At 35.4% G+C, this 25,605-nt stretch overlaps 1 protein-coding gene across 4 annotated transcripts in view; it reads right to left on the bottom strand.

The window, feature by feature from the left end:
- Positions 1–25,605, bottom strand: part of KAT6B (lysine acetyltransferase 6B) — a 93,007-nt gene that overhangs the window by 3,863 nt on the left and 63,539 nt on the right. For all 4 annotated transcript variants that reach the window (XM_065746480.1, XM_065746481.1, XM_065746479.1 and 1 more), the window contains 6 exons: positions 23,372–23,533; positions 20,927–21,020; positions 5,047–5,278; positions 3,108–3,267; positions 2,220–2,486; positions 743–1,046 (listed from right to left, as the gene is read on the bottom strand). In XM_065746480.1, the coding sequence (XP_065602552.1) occupies positions 743–1,046; positions 2,220–2,486; positions 3,108–3,267; positions 5,047–5,278; positions 20,927–21,020; positions 23,372–23,533 (1,219 nt within the window). The remainder of the gene's footprint in view (positions 1–742; positions 1,047–2,219; positions 2,487–3,107; positions 3,268–5,046; positions 5,279–20,926; positions 21,021–23,371; positions 23,534–25,605) is intronic.

Below are 25,605 nucleotides of genomic sequence, written 5' to 3'. Positions count from 1 at the left end.
GATTCAGTAATGTATTCTGGAATTAAAACTTTAAAAAGTAATTTGAAAGCCAGGAGGTCATGGAATTAATATACATCTAGGATAGTTCATCAGCTGCATCACCAGCCATCCACTAACTTTTTTGCTCCTTGAAATCAAATTAGATAAACAGCTTTGAAAGAACACAGTTAAAATTTTCTCTCGATCCAGTGGGGGAAAAGAAAGGTACTGCTGTTCCTCAGAAATTACACACATCGAATTATGAAGAATCCTGAATAGAAAGGTATGTGTAATTCAAATCTTACTTTTTCCTTATATCCATAACCAAGATACAAGAACAATATTAGACAATATTCTAAAGATATACTCGTTTTGTGGAGTACGAAGCTCCCTGTTGCAGAAACCTAAGTTATTTTTGGTAACATGGCATTGCCTGCAATATTTTAGACTGGAAAACTTTGTTTTTTTCTGAACAAAAAAGAGAGTGTTTTATTAATCAGCCAGGGATAATGAAAAAAATATAAACAATAGAAACAAAGCAAACCAAAAATCCTGAAGCCATCACTGCATTCTAATAAATTATGTGAGATCAATGGCTTGTAGTAGCATCTCTGAGATGAAAGCATAATGAAGAATGTAAAATTTTAAGACCAAAATAGCTAAAAACAACTTGATATAACTTCCCTATTTATGACATAAAAAGTTTCCTTTGAAATTCACATGATAAATTTAATTTATGAAGATAAGAACATTTTCAACTTACCTGTACAATGGTCATCATTCCTGTAGCAATGAATGTCTTTCTCCTCTTTTTTCTGCTCTTCTTCCTTTTCCTGTTTCTGCTGCCCAGATTGATACTCAAAAGCTTTTCTAATCACAGGCTTCAAGTCATCATCTTCCCCATCCATCTCACAGGTAGGCTCCAGCTGTGGCATGGGACGTTCTTCATCTGAGTTATCAAATGGCTCATTCAACACCTCTGTAGTTTCAGAAATAGTCTCTGTTGTAACACTGCTATTAATCCTTCTGCGTTTACGACCTCTTTTCTTTTTCAGTAGGAAAGGTCTCTGAAAAACAATTCCACAAATATAACTCTTCCTACATTCCTGTGTTTGTTGACTCAGTGCACTAAAAAGTGAGTTCACATCAGTTTACTCACTCAAAAGAAGATAGCTTATATATAGACATATAACTCAAATATAGACAGTCTACCAGTAGAAGTCTGAAGGACTAACAGTTAAAATAGGTATGTATCTGCCCATGGACACAAACCTTTCTGTAGGTGAAAAATCCAACACTAGAAGTTTATTTACATAGTAGTGATTTCTACCTTCCATTTTTGTTCAGTGACATTCACAGCAGTGCTGTGGAAACTATATTTACAAGTTTTTCTTCTTTAAATTTAGACTTCCCCAATAACATTCACAAATATCAGGCAATTTTGCCTTCTATATCTCTTGCTTCAGCTATTTTAGAAATAAATACTTAAGATTTAAAAAAACTTAAAAGCAAAGCAAAATGCACCTGAAAATTTCTACTGATCTTAGCAGTACATCAAAGAATCATACAGTCAGCTGCTACAAAAAAAAAAAGCAGTTGTGTAACAGTTTTTATTTCTATTGCCGTGCTTCCATTTGTCTAAGAGATTCACAGTTTCTTTGAAGTTTTACTAAAACTCTCTAATTCTCAGAGACACTTAAATACATGTTCTAAGGCAAATGGTTTAAAATTTTGGGGTACATAATTCAGTAATTCAAACATGTCAAATTTAAATCACCTGGAAAAGAGTAGAATACGGGTTTAGCTACATTCTTATTCCAATAATAAAGAACTCCATTTACAGGCTTCCAGTATTAATGAATTATAAAAATATAAACTCTACAAGCTGGAGTCCATCTTATTAAGAAAAAGGAAAAAAACGTTGCAATATTGAACCAATGCCGATCCCAAACAGCAGAGGGCAGTCACTAGTTTAAAAATCAACATTAAGCTGTTTTTATTTTCATTTATTTATTTATCTATGGCACCCATGTCTCTACATGAGAAAGATTTATAAGACAAAGAAAAAAAAAGAGGTGGGTGATAGAGGGAAAGAATAGTGAGAGGAAGCACTCAGGGCTCTAATAGTACAGGAAAAACCTAATAAATACTTGTAAACAAAATACATTGTTATTGTGATCACAATGACTTGCTTTAAATCAGAACTGAATGACTTCAATCAGATCAATGAAGCAACGCACCTTTCTTTTTATGGCCAGCGACTGTGGCTTTGTCAGCCGGGGAGGCGAACTCTGCTGGCTTTCATCCCCACCATCCTCCTCACTGCTCTCCTTAGATTGCTCTGTGGATTGCCCTCGTTCCCCCACCACTGCCACATTTTCTGGAGATCGCAAATATTTATTTTTAGATTGTACTTTTGCAGGTGATTGCCTACTGTTAGATCTTGTGGAGAATATTTCTTGCTCTTCCTTTTCCCAGCAGCTAGCTTGCTCCATCAGACGCTCAGCCTGAAGGGTTGAGGGTTAAAATAATGGGTCACTAAAACAGCATTTACTTAGCCATATCCTTTACATTGTGCTAAAGAGTTACCATAAGTCAACCCTGATTAGCACTGCTGGCAAACCTAGCAACAACGTTTCAGCTGAATCATCTAGTAGCTCCTTTACAACAGTTAGGATAACAAACCAAAGAAGATTGCATTTCATGGGATATTTAGCACTATTAATGATGCAGCGAATTGATTTAAGTCCTTTAGCACTACATTACATGCCCACTGACATGGATCACTTTGAGCAAGTTCATAACAAAGAATCGATTGACACTGCAGCCCCTGAGCTCTGCACCAAATTTGATCTGATTACATGCTCCTCGACTACCTCAGGAGTGATAAATACAACTTCATGACAACTGCTTCAGGTTTAAAGTTTTCATGTACATCCCCCAAATTTTACTACATCTTACTATGCAGCTTCCAAAAAATACACATTGCAATAACAACAGTGTTCTCCATCACAGAACAAAGGTTTACATTACAATTACAAGCACAGTTTATTTAAAGTAGCCTACTGTTCAAAAATAGGGATTGATGAAATAAAAAAAAAAAAGAGAAGAAAAGTTGCTGCTATTACCTCCTTTTCTGCTTCTCTCTCTTCTTCAGAAACTGCAGCATTAGAGACTAACAGAGGAGTCCATCTCAAGCTTTCAGGATCTACTTCATTAATACGTGGGTTTGCTTTCAGTTTCTCCATATGACTTGAAATCAGCTTTTCCCTTCTAATTATTACAAATCTACAATCCAATAAACAGTATTTTATTTTAGAAAGTTATCATCTAAAACAATCTTCCTATAGTTTAAGTCCTTTTATACAATAACCTGTGAAAATAGACGGGTAAAGAACAAGACCTTAGCTGACATACACAGGTAACACACACTGCTGACTGTTATGAAGAAATCACAGTTCATGAAGGGAAAGCTCAATGCTAAACATTACTAGAGCAGAGAGGAAAGTTAAGTTGTTACAGTCAATCACTCTAAATCCATGCAATAGGTTTAGTGACCCTTCAGTCAATCTGACAGAGCAGTTTCCACTTTTAATATGACACACAAATAAAACCAGAAAACACTGAGGATCATGAAGTAAAGAGTGAGAAAGGTGTTAATACTGCAACTGAATATGGCAGCTAAGTGGACAAAAAAACAATTTATAAGCAGAGGTCTTCTAACAAAACAAAAATGTACCTCATTTCTTTGTTGATGCAGTAGAAAACAATTTCCTAATTATTACAAAATGAAGTAAAATTTTAAATGTAGGCATAATAGCAGCATTCTAGCTAGTTATACCCCACCAATAAACTGTTTGTTCTTGTTTTTGTTACTTTAAGTAAAGATTTCAAGCAGATTAAGTGCCACCGTAACTTTTCACTGAAAGAATGCTTTAAAAAAAAAAATCCAGGTGAAACCTTCTTGCAAAATATGACAAGCCTGTACTTCGCTACACATAAGAAAAATGAATTAAATGTACGAAATTCATAAGGATTCATACCTGATTCCCAAGGCAAGTGTCTGCACAGGAATCTCAAAAATGTATTTTCTTTTCCTAGCTCAGACACTGACCTTCTGGGCAACTTTAGTCGGGTCAGTTTACATCCCTGTCTAAGCTGTACTAACTCTGAAAGAAAATTATCCAACCTCCTTTATGAAGAATTTTTAATTCCACAGATGAAAAAGCACTGTTTTCTGACTGGGTGTCAGTATTCAGAGGCCACAGTAATTTACAACAGGGTGCAAGATTCACATGAGTAATTAACACATCTCTCAAAATGCACTTGTCCCAATTGGTTGTGTGCACATAAGAGCTCAAAAAAATTAAGGTTTTAATGTAATGAAAAGTCACATAATGAGAGTTAAAAACAAAAACAACACAAAGTCATGTGGCATTTAAAGCAGCAATCAAGATCAGTAAGAAAGATGTTTACAAAACAGGAACTTACCTTCCCAGTGCATTAACTTCCACTACTGATTATTATAACATAATAAGTATTATAACATTAAATAGAAACTCTTAAGAAAAGAAAAAAAATCATTCCCAGTACCTTGGGCAGGATTTCACATACAGTCGACCCAATCCCACGGCTTATGTGAAATTCATAATGACTGAAAAAGTGGAGGTTTAAAAGAGATGCTGCCACCCACAAAACCGAAATCTTTCCCCCTTGGCGGTATTCAAAGCAAAATAATTGCAAAGCAAGAGTCAGGAATCGTACTTACAAGATGATGATACTGAATGAAACTAAATCATTCACCAAATATGTTTCAAGCTGGCCACACCATTCTAACAAACATAAACACGTAAGAGGATCCAAAAACCACCATTTGGTTAGGGAAAGGAAGCCTTTATGAAGGACCTCATTAAAAAAAAAAATCCAGCCTTACTGACTTCCTCAGTAAGGTGGATATCATTCATTTTAAAGTCAGAAAGTAACAGAGTCATTTGTTATAACAATTGTATGCAGAGTAAGTAAATGTTTTGTCTCAGCATTTTTAAAATTTATAGAAGATTTACTGACCTATCTTCTCTTTTATCTATCATGCTATGCTGCTGCAGAGTTGTGGCAATATCATGTGGACACATTCCAGTAGCTCGACTCATTCCTTTGATGCTGATTTGCTTTTCATGGTGGCAGTTCAGATATTCTAATATTACACTTTTCCAGTAAGCCAAATAAGAGAGACGACCCAGATCAGATAATGGCTTTTCAGGGGATCCCGCTTGACCCTCTCTTCTTGAAAGTAAATAGCCTAGAATGGAAAGCATTACAACACCTTAGTGAGAGAACAAAACTAAAAATTCAAACTACAGTTTAAAAAATGGTATTAACAGTGAGCTCAGCATAACTGATTACTTTATTAGCAGCTCTCGCAATTAAGGAAATCCTATCCACAGAAGATATTTTTTTTCATCATTATAGCTACGTTAAGATTAATTTCTTCTAAGAGATTCAGATAATACATCATGAGAATCAAACAATTCAACAAGACAAAAAGTTTCTGCAGGTCACATCATACACATTCTCATTTAGAACTACAGCTGTCTGGCCTTTTGAGAAACTTTTACACAGCTGAAACCAAGAATTTTCAGAAGAATCTCAAGAAGATTGTCATGCATAACACCAGTTAAGTTTGTTTCCCTCATGAAGCCTCAAATGACAGAAGTTTTTGATTAAGCACTTAGTTATTATATTTGAGGTGACATATAATTTACAAGCTAAATTATCTAGAAGCGAAAAAAAACCAACAAAAACAACAACAACAAAAAAATCCCTCAATTCACATTCAGGAACATTCACACAATTCCAATTGGCAATCTTTGAAACTAACTGATCAGCTATGATAAAATTTCTTTTTCCATATATAAAACACAATGCTTTTTTATATCCGATATATGTAATATGTTCTTTAAAACTAATTACAGAGAAAGGAAAAAAATTACAATTAATAAAATATTCCTTTTAATGCAATTCATCCCTCCACAGTAAGATTCAAAAGAAGGTGCCATGAAACATGAGGTTTAAAAAATGCTGATTCTGTCATAGGCCAGGACCATCACACGTAAAAGAATTCCATTACTCCAAGTCAGCTGGAAACCAACATACATGGTTTTTGCCTACCAGTATTCTTCTGAAATACTTTACTTAAAAAGTTGGAATCCCTCCTTTAAATTTTAAAAGATTGTTTTAAGACATATCTAGCACATCTATGCCATGTGTGCTGAGCAAACCCTCATGACTTCTTCCTTGCAAAGTTTCTCATAACCAAGTTAGCTAAAAATTTAAGCATCTTGCTGAGTGACACAGTGTCTGTTTCCACGTTTTGCTCTGTGTTCCACTATATACAAATTATATACACACATATAAATTAAGTATAAAATGTACACATACATACGTGTTTTTTCACTCAGTCTTAAACAACGGTCTTCATATTTTTGGGGGGACGACACACAAGGATGTGGAAAACACATACACACTGATCACTGCAGTGTAATCTGAAGTTTGCATTAAAATGTTTAAGCAGAAAAGAAAACATGCTACTCCTTTCCAAGTGAGCAGCAGCAACATGGATAACGAACAAAGTAGTATCACCTTCATATCCATTAGCATGATACACGATGCCAAAGTTTCCAAGAGAAATGCTGTTCCACATCCACCTGCTTCTAATGTGGCACATAGATGGCTACATAAAGCCTGCCTGCATTTGCAAGGTATCACTGGAAACTCAGCAAGTAAATTTATTCTGTCTTACAGAAGTGTCAGGAGTTCCAATACAGAAAAAAAAGAGAAACTGGATTTTAAGATAATTCCATAAAGAGAATTTACAGCTGACCTCAAATAACTGTACAATTTATACTATTAACTTAATATTAAAAAAAAAAAACACAGACAAAGCAAGTGTCTGTAAGTTTCCTCAGCTTCCATTTTGCTCATAAATGAAATTGTCATAATTACAACTCCTTGGTAAACATATTAGAAGACTTCATAAGAAACCACTACAAAGAGTTTGGTAATATTAATTAGCAAATGCAAATAGTTTTAGTACATTAAAAGTATATCCTTGCACATCAGTTTCTGTCAGTGGTTGAGGACTCTGAGGTTAGTTCTCAGTGGGCATTACAACATTTTGTTCTATACTGAAACAGAAAATCTTCAAGGGAATAGCAATAACTTGTTAAAATTTTTCTCCTACCTTTCTACAAGATAACTTATACTTAATCAAGACGCTTACATCCTATAGTATCAGGACCACAGATATGAGCTAACGGTCTTAGTTACACATAAGAAGTGCAGAATAAAAGTTTATTTTATAAGATTCTGTGATTTGAATGATATCTATTAAATTAAACTTACCAAAGTGATGGCAAATAATTGGTCTAAGATGCAGGTAAATTAAAAAAAAGCAATTATTTTGATAGCTCTTTATCTATCCTGAAGCATCTGAAATGAGTATAATATGCCCCTGCTAAACATACACCCTCAGTGTCATTACATCTACCTAACCTTAATAATGGAAAGCCTCAAACTGAAATCTGAAGGAACTCTCAAGCTATAACCCCTGATTTGAGACTACGAACAACAGCAACATTCAGAGGACAAAATACAGCTCTACCTCATCCCCCAGAGTAAAACTACATGTTACGAAAAGATAAAAACTTGAAAAATTTAAGACCTAACCTAAGAGAACAAGAGCTGTCTATCTCATCATCCGAGCACAGAAGTGATGCTACTGCAAGTTTAAAAAGACAAAATACCATTAAAAATTTTTATTTCTTGTCTATCTCTAGCTTTCAGAGCAAAGCAACATGACACATGCTATTAGAGGCTTTTAATTTCTATCTTGCAAACCTGTGCTGAGTCACTAGGATTTTATCTTCCTCAACATTTTAAACAAGAAAATCAAGAGCAAGGGAAAATTAGCACAGGATGCATGTATTTTAAGCCTTCATCACAAACGTAGGAGATAGTCAGACAAGAATCATAAAATTAAGAGATTTACCTGAGCAGCTTTCTTGTACTTTCAATCTGCTGCATTCTTAGTATGCAATTACCCAGAAACAATTAGTTGCAGCAGAGTTCATAACACACTTATGCAAAAACAGTAGTATTAATACAACTGCATGCCTCCTAAAACCTTAGATATCTACTGCTTCTTTCAGTGTATTCACTTTGGTTTCTTAAAACGAGTAAAACTGTGTGAGATTAAAGGTTCAAATTGGCAGTACCGTGCTCTGACAGTAGCCAACAGAAAAAAAGAAACAACCATGGGACCAAAATAGGCAACCATCTTGGTAAATTCATAAACAATCAGCATAGGTTTGTCTGAACAAAAAGAACCCACCAGATCTGTTTCAGCTCCTTGCTTCTTGACGTCTCAAAGCTTGCTAAAATTTGTTAGGTATAAATGTTTTGCAAACAGCAGAATCCACTCCTCTTCTCCAAGCACTGCGTTTTTACCTACATGTTTACTAGTGCTGTTCTTTACTGTATTTTCTACTAATTTGCACAACACTGATGTGAGGTTAACTGACTCATATCTCCCCAGCTCAAAACCTGGGGTCACATCATCCCCCTTTCAGTCCTATGTCACTGAAGTATGCAGGTTTAAGTGCACTTCAAGTTTATTTATTTATATCAACTTTTTACACGGATACATAGTGATAAGACAAGGGGGAATGGTTTTAAACTAAAAAAAGGGAGACTTAAAACCAGTTGGGGGGAGATGGAGATTGGTGAGGTGATGGAATAAGTTGCCCAGAGAAGTTGTGGACATAACATTATTGGAGGTGTTCAAGGGCAGTCTGATCTAGTGCGTTGGCAATCCTGACCATGGCACGGGAATTTAACAAGATCAGCTTTAAGGACCCCTCCAGCCTAAGCCATTACATGATTCTATGATCTAACTTTAATAAATACATAAGTAAATGATCATGTAATTGGACACGAACATCATTAACATAGAGGTTTTAAACAAGTATTTTTGATGCAACTATTTCTGTTTTTAGACAAACATCCTGAAAAAACTCTACAAAGGCAGTATTTCATAGTAAATACAAAGATTACCTTATTTAGCTTAACAGTAGCAATGGTATATTAAATAACACCCACACTTCAGAATTATAGCAGGATAGTTTTTAAGGAGGTAAAATGCAGGTCCACATACGACTTGTAAATTGTACATATTAGTAAGTATCACAAGATGTTCTGCAATCTCCAGCAGGCAATAAGGTTGTACATTTTATTGAAAATTCAGCATGCAATCAGAAAAAAATCCACCCAGGGCATCCTGGGGCAGTGTTTTAACGCAGTCTACTTGAGAAGATGCCACCAGATGAGTCTGTTATCATTTCTTGTCTTCTACTAGTAGTGTGCTCCCTAATGGAGCATTTGACAGATCGACCTCACTATGTGAGTCATACACAATGAGGGAAGGAGCATGACACACAGAACGTTTAGATGTTTTTGGTTTTCCCTATATTTTCCCCACCACAAAATGTACCATCCATAAGGGCAAAGCCAATATGACAGCATCTAACCATTGTGATGGCATCTAAATAACCACAAAACAATAGCAAAAGAGCTTATTTTCTTGGTAGTTCTTAGCTCACTCTTCAGTCTTATTTATTGTAGGTCTTCATGTGGTGAGAATTTTTTTCATATGTACAAGTGAAAGGTAGTAAAACTAGAAAATAAAATAAAATAAAATGTTTTCCAATAAACAAAGTTTTTAGCAGAAACAGATAGAATCAGCAAAAATGGGTCTGAATGACAAAGAGTAGTGAAGTAGTCTCCTTCAGTACCAGGACAAGCACTTAAAAATTCCTGTTTAGTAGTTTCTAGTGAACTTGGCAGGTATTTCTTCAGTACTTTTTAAACTACCACATCTTCTATGTTTCCTCATGAAATTGCTTGACTGTCATTCCTATTGTGAACCTTTAATTCATTTACATGGAAGAGAAAAAATTCTACACTTCTGCAGTGTAAAGGATGAAAAATTATTAGAAATATCATAGCATATCATTGCAAAAGCATTAACTGATTGGTCACATATTCAAATACTGAAAAATATACAACACATCACATCTGTATAATATTGCAATCATTTTTAAACCCACAACAAGTCAAATGATATTCTTGCAATATGTAATGACTAAGAATCTGGATGTGGAATAAATCATTTGAAACAAGACCCAAATTCAAACCTGTTAGCTTTGGCTTGCAAGAGTAAGTCTCTTTTGCTACACTAATTTGTCTCACAGCAAAACAAGAAAAAACAAATGAAATGGTTGTACACTTTCTTAAACCTCGCTTGCCATTTTAAAAAGAAGTTTTAACTCATGAACAGTAATTACATAACTTAGAACTACCATGAAGGTGTTAGCTCTCCTACAACCATAGGAACAGCTACGGAGCTTCTACAGCACAGAGCATGTCTTGAGGTAAATTTTCACAAGCTCCAGGCTGCTTAAGAAATATGTCATCTGTAAGTACTGGTATCCATCAGCTGAGTTATAAATGGAAAAATGGACAACAAAGATGGAAACACCATCAACATGTTCTCCAGCCATTCACTAAGGCCACTTCAATCAATTTTGAACAGCTATACAGAAATACTATCAGTGCACAACTAACCCCTGCATTACGCTCATGGAACTGTTGGGCCATGCCAATAGCAGAACATCACAGATCATATCAGTTGGTTTGAAGAAAGCATGCCACATCATGAAGTACAGTTCAAAGTGTACCTGCACAACACAGCACACAAATGGCAGTCCACTGGCAGCACTTACAATCTTTCAAAACTTTATTTGCCAAAAAGGTTTTCCTACTGCAAGCTAATCCAATGCTAATAGAATTTTCAGCATTTGAAGATATCCTAAGAGACTTCCTTTTGAATTATAGAAATAAAAGACTTGGTTTTAAGTTTATATGAAGTTGAGGACAGGTTTAAAAGGATATTTGGAAAAATTATAACAGGCAGGACAGTTCAGTGCAGTTAGGTCAGCTCAGCATTCATAATACAGAGGTGTGACCGTGAGTAGAAGGTAGAAATGGTTAAGGTGAAAGTGAGAGCTTATTAAGACTTAAGATCACTAAAACTATAACTCATGTTACCATTTTTTTTCCATACCTATTCTGCGTGCTTCTGGACGGTTCTTATCCATGCGTCAATGGAAGGTCAAGGATAGAAGACCTTAAATAGGTGTCAGTACTCTCTTTGAAAGTGCTTTTAAAGCAGCTTCAAAGGACCCAAACCCCAAGATCCACACAAACATTACAAGAAAAAAAAGGACTAGTTGTTACTTGAGATGCTCAGATCAGTGAACAACCTGCTATTCTCTTTTCTTCTTTGTACGACTGAAGAAAAGCTTTCTTCATAAACAGAGTAAGCCAAAGATTCACTCATTACTGTTACAAGCTCTCATTCCTTTCCATATCTCCAAGTAAACTCTACACAGGGGGTCCAAAACCTTTAGTTCCTTTATAGAAAGCTTCACAGAAGAGGTTAGGGCTAAACAAATTCCCTTCATGAAGTGAAGGAAAGGTAAAGATGACTGCATTACAGTCAGACCAACAAAAGGCATCCTTTGAACAAACTAATTGGCTAACACTTGTTTTATCTGAGCCAGATGCCAGTAAACCCCTTGAGTGAAGGTTCTGTGTATGAAGTGGACTACTTACAAGAGGAGTGAAAGCAGGAACAAGAAAAAAGAAACTGAAGTACCCTTAAAAGCAAGACTTGCACGTGTAGGGGCCACCAGTCCTGACCATCAATCTGATTAAGAAATTTGTCAGAGAGTTAAGCAGTTTAAAAGATTGAGAGTGTTCTCAATTTTAAATACAACATTTTATTGAATCACCGAATCGTTTAAATTTATATCTTAGAATTATCTAATAAGTGATATCAAACAGTAAGTAGTTTCCACAAATGTAAAACATTTTCTTTTTAAAATTGCCATTACCTTCATAAATACCATTAAAGAAATAAACCAATCTTGCTCATTAGAAAATTCTGTATGTTTGCCACTTTATAGCACCTACATACTCATAGAATAAGATTTCAACTGACAAGACAGGAAGATGGACTGTAGGAGGCTATGCCTAAAGTAACAAGTAAACCAAACATACCCAGAATCTTCCCATGTAAGAAAAAAATGCAGCTGTCTTTTACTTTACAGAGTGTTGGTGCCATGACCACTTAGCTTAGTAAGTACAGGCCAGATAGCAACCATACCTTCCATCTCCAACTCACCAGAAGAGAACAGATGTCTAATCTAGCTGTTAACATAACTGTCTTGGACTCTTTATAGGCTCAGGAAAATTGTTGCCACTTGGAGAGTGAATGATATCCCAAAACTGTACCAGGGATGATTCTAGCAGTTTTAAGAGTAGATAACCAAGTTTCAGAGCCCAGGATTCCTTCCTATCAATCTTTCACTCCTACCTGCAAGAGCAATCTTTGTAATACTAAAGAGCATGAACAAAAAAAAATGACATGGGGAGTCAGCACTGAAAAGCTAAAAGACACACCCTGATAAAGAAACATATCCCTGCAAACACTGTACTTACTAAGGGGTAAGTGATCATGACACCAACACCCTGTAAAGTAAAAGATTTTCTTACACGGGCTGCAAATCATCACTGATGTTTATTTGTTTTACTAAAGAACATTGCAAAGCAGGAAATTAACCAAGTAAGATTTAGAAAAAAGAACTAACGGGTGAAGAAGGTTGTTACAGAAACACACAATGATACTTAAGCCAGTAGATACAGAAATTGCACGATAAAAAAAAGCATGCATTATCTACCAAATGAAAAAATCCATCTGTAACAGTACACGTCAAAAAGCAAAGCTCAAGACATGCAATCTGCTAAATATCTACAGTTACTCAAAACAGCAGTAAGTAAAAAAGTCATTTCTTTACAAGCAAGTAGAACTGCCTGATAAGTGATGGCATGAGCAAAGAAAGACATCTGTTAAGAAAGCCACAAGGTTATCTCTCTGAGGCGAGATACCTTGCTGTGATGCTAGAGGTACATTAATAACAGAGCAACAGGCTACACACCTCAAACAAATACCTGCTTTGTCCACTGACTTGCTGCAGCAGAACATCTCTAAGCAACCAAAAGCAGAAATTTTTGACACTGAAGATGTACTACTTAATTGAAACCTGTTTTCAATCACCAATCTCAGGCAGATGGCTTCTCCTGTTTACTCATGCCCTATAAGCACAGCTTTGTCCAACAAACATTTGTTTTCATTGCTTCTACGTTTTGCCTTGCCTTTTAGGTGTTTTAAATTCCAGCTGAAATAAAGATGCTCTTCAGTTAGAGCACTCTTAGCTGTTTTATGTGAAGTGACATGCCTGATTTCTTTTGCAGCTCTGATAAATGCACAGTGTCTTGAAGCTATATAAAAGCGATGCCAAGAAATCCCAAGAGGATGATTTTCTTGGAATAATCTTAGGTCAACAAAGCTTGATTCAAAATCCATCTTTATTCCCCCCTCATCTAAATCTCAGCTTGACAGAATGTTCCTTATTAGTTATTTAGGAGAGGCCAAACTCATGCCTTGAGGTCAGCAACATAATCAATTGTCAAGAACACAAAATAGCAGCAGCATTCAAGCTCCCTCACAAATTCACAGCTCCCACAGACTTTCAGCTCCCTCTTAAAGAGAAAGAGGGAAAAAGGCAGAGAGTTCTGCCTTTCATTTGGCCACAATACATCAGTAAATAAAAATCAACAAAAACAACCATAAGATTGACACAGTACTCTGTACTGCAATATACAAGCAAGTTGGTAATTTAAAGAAAAAAAAGAAATACTCAGTATTGGTCATCACGGAAAATAGTAGATACACCTGTTTTATTCAAGTTGTTACATTAGTAGTGTTAATTTCTTAAGTGTAGTTTGAGTATACATTTTTGCAGAGAAGTCCATAAGAAAAAACAACTCAAAAAACTATTTCTCTCTACCCTCAACCTCTCCTTCTCACTCTGAGGGGTTGTTTGCCATACCCTCAACAGTAATGAAACTGTTCAGGATTTTAATATGTGAAAGGGAACATCACAATGCTCCTGGTTATGAGATGCATGATTCCACTCCATTCCCCATCTATACTAATCACAGAGCGTAGCAAAGTGTAACTGTATATAGTTTGTTTGTTTGTTTTCTCCAGTGTAGATTTATTTATAGACTGTGTTCTTGCTGTATTTCAATATTTGTTACAGAGCTGTAAAATATCTTAATATCAAGTTTTGGAAAGGAATACTGATGTCTGTCTAAAGGAGTTTATCCACCCTCACTTTTCAAACATTATTTCTACTGCATATCCTTATTTCAGTAAAGTCATTACATAAAAAAAAATCTTTTTTTTTCTCCTTTTTTTTCCCCCCAAATATTTCTTTTGGACAGTGCACTACTTCCTATGACCAGGTCAAGGGATTTAGACTATAAATTCTATATATACACACACATTAAAAGAGTAGATCCAACCATTTGAAGCCCATGGGAGCTTGAAATTAGCTCTAAGCAGCACACACACCTTAGAAGTGGTTCCCATAAGCAAATTAGAATGTAAATATCATATACATGGATATACCTCATCTTGTCTCCAATAATAGCTGTGTTCCATTACAGAATCAATCTCAACTTTTTTCTGCTTTGCTTTCCAGAAGTTAATTTAAAATTAAGTACAAACTTAAGTAAACAACATAAGTGTAGTTAATTCAAGGCCTTGTTTCCAACTGAGCACTGGGTTTTCTATAAGTTACGCATTCAATTTGCTACTATAAGATAATTCTACATAGCTGATCAAAACAAACACCACTAACTAGGGGTATACAGCAAACATATGTGAACAGATCATAATGCAGAATAAAACTACACCTGTTTTTATTACTTCTGCTCTCCTTTACCCTCCTAGAGCTCCTGTTGATAGTCTGGCATAGCTTATCGTGTTTAAGTATACCCAACAGAAGAAGCAACACCATTTCCATACCATTGTAACTTTTCTGTTTTGTCTCATCCCAGTGTCCGACTGAAAAATGAAAACCCCTTAGGAAAGGATTTTTTGTTTTGTCATATTCTATAGCCTATTACTATCCCCTAATTTTCAATGAAAGTATATGGGATCAACAAGCAATCTAACTTTAACAAGCATCTTCAAGGACATCTGTCCTTTCTCTTCACTCTATTTTAGCCCAGGATATTTTTTTGATTCAGTATTTGCATAAAAAAGCCCCTAAACCATTGTACGTTCACAAATGATTGTAGGAATTCATAGTGGAGAGGACAGGACTAGAATGGAGATCAAAGAAGCAGGCCTTAGGTTCCAGATCTACAGTCAGGTTCTTCAAAGCCATAAATGACAAATGAACCCACCACCACAACAAATCTCATACACAGGCTTTTGCTTAGCTACCTCCTAGTGAAAAGCAGTATAGTCTAACAAATGTTGTCACAAATCTAAGTGGCTTGGAGCCAAAGAGCAGACCTCTCCCTCACAGTTAATTTACAAACAAGAGTTACAGTACCAACCTCTTTTATGAATCGTTCTGATGCTCATTTATGAAAAGCATTTAAGGAAAAAGACAATTACTTTCTTTTCATTAAAATATAATTTTCTCTTTGTTTGTTGCAATGAATTTTTGTTCCTCTACTCCTTTGGAAATGTGCCTTGCTTAGTGACATACGTTAACTGTTGCACAAGTACTGCTGCTGTTTGCACTCTGTTGCCTCTGCAAATGAGGACTTCAGATTTTCTCAAGTACTAGAGAGGAGCAAGAACAAAATTACTTGACCAAGAAAGAGAGATTACATATAGTGAAATGAGCAAAGCAGGACATTAACAGAGTCACTTTTCTTATACCAGAAGAGAACTCTTCAAATTATATAAAATTTACAGAATGGTTTTTGTTGTTAATTTTTCTTCTCCTCCATCAGCAGACCTGAATCGGTCTTTCCCTATCATGGACTCCTCACAGATAACTGAGCCCTATCTCCAGAACAGAAGCAGTAATTAGTTTGAGCTAATGAAAAAAACAGCTTTACTTAAAGATATTAAAGTTGTATGCGGTGATACAAAAGGTTAAAGAGTCAGCACCTAACTTCCCAAACATTCAGAAAAATGAAATAGAAAACACACACACACACACACAAAACAAAGAATCCAAGAATCTCAGCAACATTTAAACAGGTTTCTTCTGTAACAGAAAAATAATCACTTCACAAGGAACAGATAAACAAAATGAAAAGAAAGAATTCTGATGGGGAAGGAGAAAATGATGCAAATCAACTGGACCAGAAACACTCTCAAGATAAATAACAAAATACTATCGTGGACTTTGCTCCTGGGCATTGAACCCAATCACTGCCGTGATGCAAACAAACTGGCAATGTGGTAGCCAGTACAGCTGGACAGGTTTAACTTCGCATTGTTGCATGCATTTTTTTTCTCCTCCAACTGCTTCTGTAGCAAATGCACTGGGACCTATAGCATGGAATTTGTAATCTAGCAAGCAAAATTAAGAGACTATTATGAGGTTAGTTTTGTGAAGAAGCAGCCATTCAAAGATTGCATTAAACTTGCAGGAAAAAAAAAGTCCCTTAAACAACTAAGAATTACTCTAATATTCCATTCTGTCAATATAGAACACTGTGTTAGATATGGAAAATAAAGAAATAGTAAGATTCTTTTGTATTGAAGCTAAATGTATAGAAGCAACAAGCATATGAAAGATTTTAGACTGTTGAGATCTCAAGACAATTAAGTAACGAAAAGCCATCTTGAAAGGAGAAGCTGCTGAAGTATAAAAGAAATGTGCATGGAGTAGTGCAGCCAGAGGATAGGAGCTTCACTGCCTGCACCATCAAAACTAGAAAAGTAATACAGGTTGAAATGCTGCAAGACAAAGACTCACCTATAGACACATAATTCCCATGATAAGAACAATAGCTATGTGGTCTTATACAGAGATATAACGTGGGGAAAACAAACAAACAAAAAAACAGATCAGAATCTTATACAATGAAAGCCTGCTGTTTGGTTTACTTCTGGATCAACTAAAGTTCTGGGCAAGTACAGACTGGCTTAATTTACAGCATGTACAAAAGATTCATGCAGAAGTCCATAGATTATTTTCCCTCAGGTAGAACACTAACTATAATTTGGTCAGCCTTACAGAAAACAAAAAAGAATAAATGGAAACAAAATAAATTTGGCAACAATTACTGACCTGTAAAAAAAGGCAGGAAGATATTAAATATAATGAGTAAATTAAGGTTCCTTATTTCAAAAATCAGGCTGTTAGAAGAGAACACTTAAAAAAGCATACTCAGTGTAAACAAAATGAAGTCTTCATGAGAACTATTTTGTCTTCAAATGAGACATACTTCTAGAAAAAATGAAACAGATTAAACTAATTCCATCTTACAATAAATAGAGTATCAAGTCAGCAGTATTACAAATCAATAGTTTAACTATTTGAAGAATTCAGTTGTTTTTTTTCTGGTTTTGTTTGTTACAAATTCTAATTTGTAATTTCCCAATTTCTAACAGCCCAGAAAGTTTCTATCACAGTCAAAACAACTTCCCTTCAAGCAGTACGGTCTTGTCACACTTTAAAAACAGAACATATATAAATGAATATATTGTATTAAAAAAAAACACATTTATATTAAAATAGTCAGTTACCTATAGAAAGCTACACACTAGATTTTGCTGAAGGCAATCAGATTAGACAACTCAGATATTTTATAGCACATTTTCTTTCCACACTACACTCTAAATTGTTTTTTTTTGCCCTGTAAGATGCGACAGACCTTAAAAAAACCTTTAAGTTTGTGCCTACAGAGTGAAAAAATATTAGCATTATCAGTTTCTATTTGAGATACAGATTAGTTGAAATGTATTTAGCAAAAAAAAATAATGAAGTTGATAAACTGAGAGGCAGACAACAAATACCTGCTTCTTTTTGCAAAACAGAATGATTGATTTTCCCTCACAAGCAGCAGGAAGACTACATTGACTCATCAGTAAAGATGATATTAGTTCAAGACAAAAGAAAGCACCACAAACTGAACAAATTAATTTCATTTTATCAAAAAAGTAGGTAATTTTGTACCATGAACTATAATTTCAGCAGGTTGCTGACACAGCAAAAGCAGTGCAGTGGCTTAAGGCTGTGCCTTTCCCAGCCTTTCCAACTGTTGGAAGGTCTAGATATGCACAAAGTAACGCAAGCAGTCAACTGCCTGCACAAAGTATTTGAGATCTTTCCCTTTGTGGTTCGTAAATATCACTTTCTGAACATTACTTGCACAGTGGTTAGTTGTTTTTTGTTTGTTTTATTTCAGTCCACAAACAGTTTTAGTTACTGTTACTAAAAACGTCAACAAGCTTCAGTGACAGCTTCACACAACTCAAAATTAGAGCAGTTAGATGTGTTACACGCATGATAAATGGGGATTTAACATTCAGAGTATAAAATTTATCTTCTGGTAGACTTATGAAAATATGACAGTCTAGATAAGGTTACTGACAATCAAAACTATTTTAGATGCAACTAGTGCAACTTTCAAATGATAACTGGGCTTCAGCAATATCCCAAATTCTTAGCCTTCTTAGCATAATTATTTGCAGTGGACTAGAGTTGGGCAGAAATGGTGAAGCACAAAAGACAGCAGTCAGACATCAGTTACAACAGAAGAGATAGAAGCACAAATAAAACCAAAGGAGGAAAAAAAAAACAAAAAAAACCCTGATTTTGGATGATTTTTATTTTGGTGGAGATATATTTTGAGCTGACAAATCTGGATCAAGCCATGGTTTCCCCATTTAATGACATTTAGCCTGCATCCTGCAAATAGATATAAAAACAACTGAAGAAAACAAGATCTGCATCCTCTTTACAGCTAGGAAGAAACAGCCACTAGCAGTTCTCTCACGTATGTCTCATTTATTTTTGACCTCTCACTAGAGACCCAGACCTCCAGTCACCTTTCAGTTCTTCATTCTGTAGGAAACCAGGACAGACTGATTGACAGTCTTTTAAGAGAGCCCCTTTATCTAGAAAAGAAATGGAAGACACTGTGGAGAAGTACTGAAGGACTGACTGCTTGCTCACATACGTTCAGAGTCTTAACAGCAGAAGCTAATACTGTTCTTCAGACTGTGCCCAGCAGGTATTCAGCTGTAGCTTGTACCTGTGATACGATCATGTCTGCAAAGAGGAGAGGTATAAAGATAGAACCAGGAACTTCAAGCTAGTACTACCATTATGTGACGCTGCAAATCACCAGAAGAACGCCAACAATTCAGATAATCTGATGTGTCATCAGGTTTTATAAGAGGGTAAGGGCAACAGAACATATTACCAGCTTTTACAGATGAAGCAGCACATGGCACATTAACATAAAAAGGGAAGATCCAGAACAACACATCACATTCAAATACAGACCTTCTATGGAACCCACAGGTTTCATAGCTGTACCAACAGTTTTGTAGACATAAAACTCTAGTGCTGCATCAGCACTCAAGCAGAAATATGTTTGTTGAGAGTGGTTTTATTCTTCTTTATTTTTATTTTTGGAAGAACACAATAAAAATAAAAAAAATATATAAAAGCCTAGAAGTACTTACCAGTTTTTACCTTGTATCCCTATCTAATTTCACAAGAAGAGATGCTAATCCTTAGGTAAAGGTCAGTTTCTAAGTAACTAGCTTAAACTCACACTATGCAGTTCTGGAATACATGGTATTTCTCACTGTCTTTCCTAAAACGGTGCAGAATGCACATAGCAGAACAGCTGCTGTGTTCCACATCAGTGATGACTGCATTTCAATGGTGGATTAAGTGGTCCAAGACCAGCCTTACCTAATTCACAAGGGTACAGTGAAGACTGTTTAAAAAGCCATGGAATTAAGAAACATACCAAGTAAATTATCACTAGCATAGTCAAGCTGGGTAGCATACTTAAGACCCAGAACTTGAAAACTAGTTAGAAATTATTTCCTTTGTCCTGCTGTTATACTGCCATGTATTTTTATTTGCATTTTATTGTTCTAGCACACACCTTCTGGGCAGGAATTTTATTTTCTTAACTTTTTCTGTTGTTACATAATCCTACACTGCCTTAAAAACCCTAAGTAATGGTGAAAACCGTATTCACCATTTCTCTCAACTACATGCAGTATACATCATCCTCCCTTTAAATCACAATATAAAGTTGTGTTATTTATATCAGTGGCACTGAGGACATTTACCTAAGAAGATTCCCTAGACTATTTTGTTTAGAGCTTTATTGCTGTTTTAAGATTTGAGGGATAACAGATCTATACTTAAAGAACTGTTCTTCAAGCTTTCAAACAACAGCAAAACAAAGCTGCAAGAACACCTATGAACACCTAAACTTCTCTGTAACAATTTCCACTAAGAAATGGCGTATTTTAAGACAAAAACCAAAACACATATGTAGCAATTCTTCAGCTGAAAGAGTTCTTTTAGCTAAAGAGCATAAAAGTCAGAAATATTAAAATGTAGAAAATGCCTTGCACTAACATCTTCTTAGGCTTTAATCACAAATAATTACCTCTTCTTCTACTAATGAGCAAGGCAAAATGGAAAGTAATTTAGACAATTCATTCAGGGTAATAGCTTTGTGAGCTAATATTACTGCTGAGAGATCCATTCCCAATCTCCTGGAGTACAATAACAGAGCAGCGCTATGTTTTTCACTTCAGGGAGCTTTCCTATCCTATGCAGATAAAAACACAAATCACATTATCTATTGATAAAAACAACAAAGCAAGTTAAATAAAGTTCTACATATTACAGTTTCTTATAACAATCAGCAGCTCCCTGGATCACAAACATAAATAAAACACTTCACTTACTGAAATCAATGAGAAACCTTCCAAATCCTTGCCTTTGGTATTGGGGCATGATCATTATGCAGGAGACATTGTACTTCTGCTGGCAAAGCTTTTCCTGAGGGAAGGAGAAACAGATCAAGTATGTCAAAGCACTGCTGAAGTGGGCAATTGCCTGCACCTGCCACTATCCTTTCAAAATATCCCAATAAGGTGAACAGATGCTTGAGGTCAGTAACAAAGTCGAGAAATTCAGTGTTAATATTTAATTATAAGAAGGAAGTATCAATCAAACATACCCTTCAAAATATTTATTTTTACTAGTTAGCTACTCAGCACCTTGAAAATTAGATACGTTGTCTAAACATCATAATGAAGGTTAAGTGCAGTAAAGGAGGAGGGTGGGGAAGAGGAAAATATTTTCATGCTTTGCTGACCTCTCTCTCAAGGATATAAAAGGAGAAAATAATACCCATATGCAAGGTGAAGTGCTACTTCCTGCAATGACTACACTAACAGCTTGCTGGTTTCCATCTTTTTGTTTTCTTTGAGTGAAAAGTGGCAAGGAAAACACCCTATTAGCCACAGAACCAAGTCATACTAACTTTTTCAGAGCTAAAAGCTTCTCACCTGAACTCAGATGAAGGCAGAATGCTCAAAATTCAAAGCTCTTCCAGACAAAATGAAGTCATATGATAATTAAGACAATGCAGGCAAGTATTATACTGACTGCTAAACACAATGGAAGGATTATGACCAGAAGCTGTTCTAACAATATAGTTTTTAGGTTTTACATTCTTTAGGCTTTATTGATGAAAAGGAAGAGCCCTAAATCCTTGTTACCTTTAAAAGATTAAAGAGAAAACAATAAATCAGCACTTAGTAGCTTTGAGGAAGACCAAATCAACTAAAGATAATGATGCACAAAAAGTCAGGGCAAGCACATAGGTAGCTCAAGGTACCACCTATTATTTTAGCCTCCACACATAAGATGACACCAGATTAGTGATGATGCTCACAGGACCACATTCCAGCGCACTGGCTTCCAAACATTTCTTCAGGTGCGAAATTAGATACAAATGCCTTATTTCAGAAAGTTTCTTATTTTCTGTGGTAAAATGAATCTGAAACTTGCATTTTCTCTGGACAAGCTTACAAATTCTATTCAAGATCCTAAGCTCTCAAGACAGATGTGTACTTTGTACAATCAACAATCAATTCATTTTCAGGGAAGAAAAGCAGCATCACCTTTCCCAGCAGGAACACACGTACAAACACACACTTGAAAAAAGAGAGGGCACACGCAAATAATTTCAGTGCTGAAGAGGAACTCAAGATGGCAAAGTTTTGTCTTCAATTATAGTAGCAAAAGCATTTGCAGTCACCAAAACCAATGAATACACAAGGGTAGAGCAGGAGAACAAAATGCATTCTTGCTGAATAGCTGTAGAAATATCAGGAGAGATTCATCTGGACACCTGCAGTATCTAAGCCTACCAGGAAATATTTGCCAGTATCAAAGTTGACTTGTTTGGACGTCACAAGAATGTATAGCTGACTTAAGAGAGTGCCAATTGTGCCTATAAATTGTTACTTCAATCAGCAAACCACTTCAAAAAGACAGCAAAACATCCCAACAGATCACCATGCAGAATGTAGGTACTCTTGAACATTTTTTAGACTTCTTTAAAAAAATAAATAAATTCAAATCTATTCTTAAATAAAGGAAATAATACACGGAGGGAAGTAGTGAGACTAGAGACAAGTATGGATTTTATAACTATATACCAAGCTAACAAATTTCTTCCAGACAAACTGACAATTGGATGCTTTCCTTGTTACAAGTATATCTAATTATCTTTCACCACTATTTTTGTTACCATTTGTCAGGACAGTCCACAAGAGCCTATAGCAACAAATATCACTTTAAAACTCAAAATGACATCACAGGAAAATACATCTACTCTAAAGAAGATATCCACCATCGGGTTAGGCCTCGTGTTCTTAAGTTATGCACACTAAGTAGCTGTTATTAGATTGGAGTCTGTACAAGAGAGAAACAAAGATGAACACAGCTGGCCATTCATGTATAACTAGGCAAGCTGAACTGCTATCAGCAAAGACATGAAATCACAGAAATCAACATAATTCCAAACATCCATCACTTTCTGAAGTTAGATTTAGTAGACAAATCTGATATGGGAAGAAAAAGAATTAATTTCCAACTGTACAAGTACAAATCACCACACATGATGAAAAAAATGTACTTGTCTGAACATACATACAATTTCTCAGTTTGCATCAGTCTTTGAGAAAAGACATTACTAGTACATTTGAGACCAATCACATTCCATTTCAGATTTACAGAGAGGATTTTAATTTTCTGAATCAATTTCTTCTTTGCTGTTGACACAATATTAAGAATACTGAGACATGAGAAATGTTTAAGAATACAAATTGGTATTTTACCTTAGAGAAATATCCAACTAAATGGCATCCTTTCTCATCATTTTTTGTAAGAACATAGAAGAGGAATGGTTCAACATCGTAATACAAGGTTTTGTGGTCCAGAAAGAGTTTAGCTAACAAACAAAGATTCTGACAGTAAATTTTGCTCACGTTTCCATCAACCTAGAAAGCAAGACAGATTCAGTTACTTCCAAAGCCATCAACACATTACAACAAAACAGTTTCTTGAATCACTCGTGCTAGGAGGAAACATGAAAAAGATTACCATTACAGGAGGAAAAAAAAATAATAAAAAGCTTCAGGAGAGATGCTCCTACTTCTTGTTACTTATCTCTTTAACTTACTTCCAAAGACTGAGTGAACAAGAGCGACAGACAACAAAAGTGTATTATTGAAAACTACACTGAACTGTGATACTCTAGAAGGCCAGGGTATCCAATACACACACAAAACTAATAAACAATGAAGTTCATTATGTTGAATCGCTAAAGCGTTAGGCTAATGAACAGGCTGCCAATTTGTTATCAATCACTGTCATGTTTTGGATAAGCTAAACAAGGCAAAAAACTATGCAACACTAAAACAAACTCTGTTGAGTCTCAAAATTTATTTCTTGTGCTAAGTACAACAATTAGTCTAGGTATGTTATGATTGTAAAGAGTCAAGCTGTGATGCAGACAGCTATAGAAAAGCCAGACATACATACAGATTTCCTAGATCAATTAGTTACTCCCTGAAAGGGAAGGTTCAAAGGCAACAGTCGTTTGAAATAATGTTAATGGAAATGTTTGCTTGTACTGATGTTCTTTGATGAAGTCACCATTTATATTTCATTCACAGAGCCAGCCAAACAGTAGGCACACAGAAGCACAAAAGAAACCACCTTTTATTCTGTTTCTAGTAAGAAACCTAGTTAAAAATGAGTAAATCTAAACCTTTTGTATATTTTTCAAAGTGACTTCTGTAACATACTTGTATTATTTGAATTAAGAAGAAAAAAATGCCAACACAACTATAATTAATGAAGACATCAGAATATACTTGCATACATCACTTGAGAACATTATCAACTAGATTAAGCTCTCGTACAACTCACTCCACTGTCCAAAGGTTTTCTTTTTTTTTCTCCCTTCCCCTTTCTTTTCATTCTTAGTAGCAAGTGTGCAAATTGAAGGAGAACAAGTAGTTCATCAGTGGATAAGCCACAAGTTTGAAAACACAATTATATCTGCTATTGTTTTCAGCAAGAAGATTTGTATAGAAAAATAAAAACGCTCCTTAAATTCCAGGCAACTACAGCTTGCTCATCAGCTTTAAATGCAAATATGAAGGACAACAACTAAAACTTCAAAAGGAAGCATCTGTCAAAGTTTCCTGGCTACAACATAGTAAACTATGTCAAAGCCTTCTCTCAAATCTGTCGAAGCCATGCTCTTAGCAGAGGTATGTAAGTCTTAAATGCCAGACTCGTTTATCTCTCTCTAGAAAACATAAAGCAAAAAAGGAACCACAAACTCTTCATTCTGTTAAAACAGAAAATTGATGCACAGAGTTCCTGAAAGTACCTACGAGAAAGGACATCAGCTGGTGAGTAAGATTCTAAAGTTATCAGAATAATAACTTAAGCTAACCTTCAAAATAAGACGGACTATTTCATATGTGTTTATTGAAGTAACTAAAATTGAGAAAGGGAATAAAAGCAGTAGAGTGAAAATCTGAACATTTCTTTCACATGCACCTTGTTTTCCATATGTTTTTGGGATGTGTGGTTTCCTCCCCACTGAGAGCTGTATTTTACTTGGTTTTAAACAAGTTTTTAGTCACGGCTTACCAGTAGTTTATTAATGAAACAAAATGAAAAGCAGAATTTGCCTATGGCTGTATGCTGCACAGGTCTTAACAGCTGCTAACAGAGAAAAGGTTAATTATTTTGGACTGACAGAACAAGTTTGGTTTTTAATAGAAAAAGAATTAAGTCTGTTATGACTTAAGCCTTTTGCTGGCACATCTACAGTCTTCAGAACAATTACTCAACTCAGGAAGGAAATAATCTTGATGCAGATAGCTATTTTCTTTAAAAGCACAAAGCAAAACAAGTTAATTACACAAATATTAAGATTTTGTTTTTAATCTAAGAACTCCAAAACTGCATTTACCATTGTTTGATTAGACAGTGGCAACTACGTAGCATGACAGACATTTGTACGTTAGGAAAACATAAAATAGCAGTGGAA

The sequence above is a fragment of the Cyrtonyx montezumae genome, unplaced genomic scaffold, assembly GCF_038088225.1.
Source record: "Cyrtonyx montezumae isolate F1298 unplaced genomic scaffold, pur_monq_1.0 scaffold_4, whole genome shotgun sequence".
Lineage (NCBI taxonomy): Eukaryota > Metazoa > Chordata > Aves > Galliformes > Odontophoridae > Cyrtonyx > Cyrtonyx montezumae.
The sequence above is the reverse complement of the archived record's forward strand: the minus strand, read 5'-3'. Positions and strand labels throughout refer to the sequence as shown.